Consider the following 7,425-nt stretch of genomic DNA (forward strand, 5'->3'; position numbering starts at 1 on the left):
GAAAAAGGCCCAACACAAATTCATAAACTTTCTTAAAATATTATGAGATTTTTGGCATTTTTTATCACCAGTTACCATGGTTAGTGTATTTTATGTGTGGCCCCAAGCAATTCATCTTCCAATGCGGCCCAGGTGAGCCAAAGATTGGACACCCCTGCCAATTAAAATGAATGCACTATAGCCACATACAACAGCATGGATCAATCCCAATGACGTAATTTTGAGCATAAGAAACCAGACACAAATGATTACATACTATATGGTTCCCTTAATATACAGGTCAAATGCTGACAAATCTAAACAAAAGTATTTCATGATTTAGGCTTAGTGATAAAATTTTAAAGAAAAGTGAGAAGATCATTATCATAAAAGTCATAAAGAATCTCTTTGTGGGAAGTAATAACTGTGAGGGAAAGGATGGGGGCTTCTGGTATGCCGGTCATGTTTTATTTTTTAAAAACTTGAATGGTAGTTACAGGTATGTTTACTTCATAATAATTCAGAGTTGTACATACTTTGTTCTATACACTTTGCCATATGTGTGCTGTATTTTACAATAAAGAGAATAAAAAGGTTGTTCTTTTTCTCCAATTCTATACCTGGCACAGCATAAAATTCAGGGGGTCCTCTGGCTTTTCATAGACTAAGTTTTCAGTAATCTGCTGAGAGAAAGAGCATAAGGCATCACATTATGGCTCTGAGCAAAAGTTATGTGGTCAGGTTATATTTGATGCTATCTTTCCCACTAATCTAACACATACCATAGCTTCTGTTTTTTCAGAGATGGGGTCTCACTCCGTCACCCAAGATGGAATGCAGTGGTACTGTCATAGCTCATACATAGTTCACTGTAGCTTCAAACTGCTGGGCTCAACGGATCCTCCTGCCTCAGCCTCCTGAGTAGCTAGGACTATAGGTGCACACCACTATTTCCAGCTCACTATGGTATTTTGAATAAATTCATGTATTTCTAAAAAGTAACAGCTTACTTTGTTATTACTAAGAAAGTTAGGCAAATTAAGGTAATTTAGAAGAATAAAAGTTTTATAATAAATAGCAATGGATATTTTTACTGGTTTCCAAGATCAAAGAGATAGTGAGAAGATTTGGAAGAAAATCTTTGTTTTGAGAATTGTGATCTCACTAGATTGTGAAATTAATAAATTATTTCCTTTGAAGAACAGTAAGAGGAAAGCATTTTGAATAAAAAATTTTAAACTGCATAATTTTGCATAGAAAATTGCTTCTGAGGCATTTGATTCGAAATGGTAAAAATGATGTTCAGTACTGCAATATTATGAAAAAGTATACATAAAACTTTAGATTCACTTCCATTTTTTGTTATTGAATAAATTAAAAATTATAATAAAGCACGATTCTCATTTGCAGAACATAACAATCAGGCAAATTTCAGGATAGAATATTCAGGTCTACTTAAGGCACCAACATCATTCCATTATGTATTTTATATTTATTTCTGTTGAACACGTATTTGATTACTATTTTTTCTTACAACAATGTTGCATGCATAAGCATTTTTTTCTTCACAGGTGAAGAAAATTATGAAATGATTAAAACTCTACTGTCTCAACAAGTTTCAGCCTTCAGTTTAATAATTAGTAGTTCCTTCATTAAAGCCAGAAACCTGGCCATTAGTACTCTTCCAACAAAAAGACATTTGAAAAAGGAAAAGACATAGACCAGGGTTAATGAAGCAGACATCATTTATGCTTATTTTATATAAAGAATCTGAAGTTCACAGAAGTTAAGTAATTTTTCCCAAATCACAAAGATAAGACGTGCAAAGTTAGGATTTGAGTCTTGGGCTCAGCCCTAACTGCAAAAGATTGTAAAATCTGTGCTCTTACCTATATGCTCTACTTAGCTTTAAATTAAAAAAATTTCAGTATAAAGGTTTTCGTTTGAGGTAAGCCATTCTTGTTTTACACCTTTGTCGTATATGTTAATGTACATTGCTGGGGGTAAATAATATTAACATAAAAATAAACACACCAGGCAATAATCTCTTGTGAGGTCAAGGGATATCAAAAAGTTCCAGCACCACATCCTGAGGTCAATGAGATTTGTAATTTGAAGAACTAGAAGCAATTTTAAAGTATTTCTTTTCCCCTCTAGAGAATATGGATTCTTAGATGGTCACGAGACTGGTCATCTTTGAAAGTTTAGTCATGTTCCATATAGGGATGTATTTAAAGATTCTAATGGAGCTGAAAAATTCCTATTGTCCAGTGACGTCGTAGCTGTCTTAACATCATAATGCAAGTCATTACTCACGTGTTTGTGGTGATGCTGGTGTAAACAAACCTATTTTGGTGCCAGTCGTATAAAAATATAGCACACGAAGTATATGTACACTATGTCATACTTGAAAATAGATGACTATCCTGCTGGTTTATGTACTTATTATGTGATTTATTTAGAAAGTACTATGTCTACCTATTTAAAAAAGTTAACTGTAAACCAGCAGGGAAGTTTTTTAGGTGGTATTCCAGAAGAAGGCATTGTTATCACAGGAGATGCAGCTTCATGCATGTTATTGCCTCTGAAGACCTTCCAGTGGGACAAGTTGTGAAGGTGGAAGACAGGGATACTGATGATCCTGACCCTGTGTAGGTGTAGGCTAATGAGTGTATTTGTGTCTTAGTTTTCATAAGAATGTTTAAATAGTAGAAAAATAAAAGTAAAAATAATTAAAAATGGAACCAAGATTATAGAATAAGAATGTAAAGAAAAATATTTTTGTATAGCTATACAATGTATATTTTAAGCTAAGTGTTATTACAAAACAGAAAATTAAAAAATTTTTAAAGTTTATAAAGTAAAAAAGCTACAGTAAGCTAAGGTTATTTTTGAAAAAACAAAAAGTTTAAAAAAATTTAGTGTAGTCTAAGTGTACAATGTTTATAAAGTCTACAGTATTGTGTGGTAACATCCAAGGCCTTTACACTGACTCACCACTCACTCACTGACTTGCTCAGAGCAACTTGCAGGCCTGCAAGCTCCATACATAGTTAAGTACTCCATAAAGGTGTACCATTTTTTATCTTTCATATGGAAATTTTACTGTATGTTTTCTATGTTTAGATACGTTTAGATACACAAATACTTCCCATTGTGTTACAATTGCCTACAGTATTCATTATAATAATGTACAACACAGGTTTGTGGCCCAGGAGCAATAGGCTATACCATACAGCCTAAGTGTGTGGTAGCCTATATCGTCTAGATTTGTGTTAAGTACACTGATGTTCATACACAAAATCGCCTAATGATGCATGTTTCAGACCTCTCAGAAAATATCCTCGTTATTAAGCAACACGTGACAGTATAACACTTCTGCCTGGATTGCCGTTTTCTCTTCGTTTCAATTGATAATATTTTTCCTTCCTTCCTAGACTGGCTATAAGTTTAACTCTTGGCTAGGTTTTTCCCTATCAGCCAACCTATCTGATCGCTAATCCCTCTGAATGGCTTCATATGATGGTATCATCTGTTTGGTGTTTATTATTTACTACTACTTATGGTACCTACATTTTAATGCACTTATTGTCTTCTCAATTAGAATATATCCCTTTTTACAGAATACACCCTTTCTTGTACCTCTTGAAAAACTTACAATTAAAAAGAGGAATTGAGAGGTTTACCTGGAATATTTGCAGAATGTGGTGTTTTTCCATGTACTGGAGTGAAACTTGATAAGGATCTTCATAAACTATACAAGGGAACCTCCTATAAGCTTGATTGGATGTACGATAACTCTTTCTGTGCTCAGTTTCTGAAAATTCATCCTGAAATTTAAATCCCCCCACCAAAGAGTCCTCAGTAAACCTGAAGGGCCTAGGAATTGTCATTATCAGTGAAATCTGATGTTGATGAGAACTTAACATCAGGAGTTGGAGAAAAGACACATTTTTATGAGAGACTTGGATAATCCTCCAGGCCTCCAGGTGCAATATAATGTACCTCATGTCCTGGGCCGTACCCTAGGCATTACCAATCTACTTCAAGTACTTTTTCCTTCATAGGGATCTCTAACTGACTCAAATTCCCTTCTCCTGGTAGAAGCCCAGAGAGGGAGAATGACAGTATCACAGACTTAGTTGCAGAACCAGGACTTAAAATGCAGGTTTCCTGAATCCTGGTTTAGTAATCCTTCCTGAATGGCCTTTGGGTGGTAGAGAAGGACATACTTTTCTTTTATTTCCCATCCTTCTCATGCCCTTTCTGAAATTATGGGTCATACATACCATAACATGTGGGTTTACTCTTTATCCTTGAAGCAATATGTGCCCTTCCATCGTTTACCCCTGTTTCTACTCCCCAGGCCCCATCTTGATCTCTGATCTCCCAGGTAGTTTCAAATGCCCATTTAACTTACAGATTTGGTTACTAAGGCTTGAGCTTTTTCTTGACTGCTGATATAGTTCAATTTGGATGAAATGGAGGGGAGTCTTTGGAAATGGGCTTGGTCTTTTGCTTGGAAATTACTGGTGAATCTGGCATCAACTGGGTTGCAGGCTGGGATAGTGGTTGCATGTTGAGTTTCCATTTCAGCTGAAAGCTTGGACTTGGGGTCTACTTGGCTATCCTCAAATTTGCAGGGTTGTACTCTGCAGTCAGCCTCTTTGTGTTCCTTGCCATTGCCTAACAGGGGAAATGTTCTGCCTTCAGACTGGCCACGTGTTCCATAGTAAGACAATTGGACTTTGTGATTAGTTTGTCTGTCTGCTAAGTGGTCAATCTGGTAAGTTTCACTGTAGTCAGCCTTGTCAACTGGAAATTGATCAGCATTACTATGAGCTTGGTCAATAGCCTGGTGCTCAGCTATTTCAGTGGCTTGGCCATACACTTGGTGGTGAGTCTTTACAGATGTTTTGTGGTCAGCCAGGCCATACAATCTGAAGTCAGTCTCCTCAGAAGTTCCTTGGTCAGCCAGGCCAGTCGATCTGTGGTGAATCTTCACAGAAGTTCTTCTCTCAACTTTGCCTGACATTCTTCGGTCAATCTGTACAGAAGGTCTTTGGTCAGATGGCATGGACGATCCACTGTCAATCTGTCCAGAAGTTCTTCCCTCAGATGGGCTGAATAATCTGCGGGGAATCTTCTCAGAAGTTCTTTGCTCAGCCTGGCCAGACATTCTGCGGTCCATCTGCTCAGAAGCTCTTCTCTCAGACTGGCCTGCCATTTTGTTGTGGGTCTGTTCAGAACCTCTTTGGTTAGACTGTATAGATGATCTACCACCAGTCTGCTCAGAAGTTTTTCTCTCAGCCTGGCCTGACATTCTGCGGTCAATCTGTCTGGAACCTCTCCGGTCAGATGGCATAGACAGTTCACTATCAATCTGCTCAGAAGGTCTTCTTTCAGCCTGGCTAGGTAATCTTCGTTCAATCTGTTCAGCCGTTCTTTCCTCAGTCAGGCCAGACACCTGGCCATCACTCTGTTCAGACTGTACATTATTAGGTTGGCTAGATGCCTTGCCTTCAGTCTGTTCAGATGGTGTTTGGTCAACCTGATCATATGCTCTAAGGTCAGAAGCATTAACAGGGTTGGAGACTTTGCCGCCAGGCATAGTACCAGGTGTACTATGCCCATTTTGTTTAGCTACTCCATTGGTAGCTTGGCTAAATATGTTGGATTCAGCCTGGCTAGGCACTCTTAGGACAGTCTGGCCAGCTATTCTGTGAGCATTTTGGTTATCTGCCTGCCTTTTGGCCTGGTTCTTCTGGTCGTCTTCTTTCTGGCCATTAGTATGTCCAGCAGTTGAGGGAGCGGCTGGAATTTCATGTTCCAAGGGTTTAGCCAGAGCCTCTTGTGGAGGCTCTTCCATTTCCTGCTGCGTCCTTGGCTGGTCTAGGTTGCCAGGCGCTGTGGGTGGGGCTGGGCTGGGTCGTCTAGGCGACAGGATTCCAACAGGCTTTGTTCCGGCCTTCCCGCACGTCCCGCAGAGTGGCCGCCCCGCTGCTGTGAGGGGAGGGACGGTTGTCAGCTGACACTGCAACGCGCAGGCGAACGCAGGGACGAAGCCACCTCCTGAGAAGAGGCGATTCCCAGGCTCTGGCAGCTAGAGCTTCTCCTCCGTTCCGGAGCGAGCAGGCCACGGGCTCCATGCAACGCTGCCTAGGGCATTTCCCTCTTCCTTGTTCGCGGGGGTTCTCAGCGGTGTGTGAGAAAGAGGCCCTCTTGCAGGTACTGCTCCTCTGGTTAGCATCCCCCACCGCACCCGCAAATGTTAACAGATGAACATGCGACCAGCTGCACGAGGACCATGAACCTGAACCGAGGTTGCTGCTGTTGTCAATAACTCAGATTCACACTTTGGTACTGAGTTTGTCTCTCATCACAGATGTAAGCACAGCATGATGTCAGACTGGGCACCGTGCTAGTAAATAGTCTTGCTAAATATTATTCTTCTTTAGACTCTATTCGGTGTTGAGGTGACATAACCATATTATATTCTTTTACATTTTTCAGTACTGTTTTTACAGTGGTAGTGCTGTTTTCAGTAGCACCAGGAAGAGTTTAGTTTTACTAACACTCACGCTACTAAAATCTTAGGGATCTGCCCTCACAAGAAAAGAGTGTAAAGAAGAGTTTTGCTCTCCACCACCCCCTCCCCGTACCCCTTGGCAGTTTATTCCTGCAAGAGCCTCCTCCCCCGTCTCGAAGGACAGGCCAGCAGTTATTTTCCATCTCCTCTGGGTATAGCTGTCTTGGCAGTGGAAACTCAAGCTCCAAGGTGTTTTCTTTCTGAATTAGACATGTGATCCATGTGAGCCAGAGAGAGGAGAGAAGATCCAGTGAGAATGGGTTCTAAAATTGCACCATCTAGTGGTCCTACAGCAGAGAGGAGCGTTAGGAGGAGGCCAAACCAGGGTTCAGAAAGGAAGGGAGTAAGGAAAGTGGGAGAAAGATACCAAAAGGAATATTTAACAAGTGGAGAATTTGTATTTGATGGGCCAGTGTGGCCCAGGTTTTGAGATTTGGCCCTCCCCTTTTGCAATAAACCTTAAGAACGCACCTCAGAGTCAGTAGGCTATCTACTTTCAGGAGTAGGCCAGTACAGAGGTGGTGGTTGATGAGACGTATTACTTTGACCTTGCAAAGCCTAAAATTACTGAGGCAGGCCAAGGGTTGGTAGTGTGATGCCAGATATTCCTTTAGTAGGGATTTAATTGCATTAAACAATTAGAAATGAGACTTAAAATCCAAATGCAAACACTTGTGATCAAAGTGTGACAGGGAGAGTGAATCCAATGGATGCCATACTTAGGAATGGAAAGGGGAATCTAAGCACGCTGAAGTAAAATCATCTATGTAACAGTGCCTAGAACATAGTAGGTGTTCAATAAGTGTTCATTGGATGTAATTTTATGAATTATCTACCTTAGTTATTTAAAAATGCAT

The 7,425-nt window shown here is 40.0% G+C and overlaps 1 protein-coding gene across 1 annotated transcript; it reads right to left on the bottom strand.

Annotated features, from left to right (window-relative positions):
• Nucleotides 1-211: 211 nt before the first annotated feature.
• Nucleotides 212-5,882, bottom strand: TEX55 (testis expressed 55). Its single transcript, XM_032299006.1, has 3 exons — nucleotides 4,400-5,882; nucleotides 3,666-3,809; nucleotides 212-662 (listed from the first exon to the last, which is right to left on the bottom strand). The coding sequence occupies exons 1-3, from the start codon at nucleotides 5,846-5,848 to the stop codon at nucleotides 594-596; spliced, it is 1,662 nt and encodes a 553-aa protein (XP_032154897.1). The 5' UTR covers nucleotides 5,849-5,882; the 3' UTR covers nucleotides 212-593.
• Nucleotides 5,883-7,425: the final 1,543 nt, after the last annotated feature.

This window comes from Sapajus apella, unplaced genomic scaffold (genome assembly GCF_009761245.1).
Source record: "Sapajus apella isolate SASKATOON/1434 unplaced genomic scaffold, GSC_monkey_1.0 scaffold40, whole genome shotgun sequence".
Taxonomy (NCBI): Eukaryota; Metazoa; Chordata; class Mammalia; order Primates; family Cebidae; genus Sapajus; species Sapajus apella.

Coding starts and splice junctions, on each gene's coding strand:
- TEX55 (XM_032299006.1), bottom strand. CDS start 5,848: ATGGAAGAGCCTCCACAAGAGGCTCTGGCTAAACCCTTGGAACATGAA. Junction 3,810..4,399: donor AAGCCTTAGTAACCAAATCT/GTAAGTTAAATG, acceptor TTTAAATTTCAG/GATGAATTTTCAGAAACTGA. Junction 663..3,665: donor ACATTCTGCAAATATTCCAG/GTAAACCTCTCA, acceptor TCTTTCTCTCAG/CAGATTACTGAAAACTTAGT.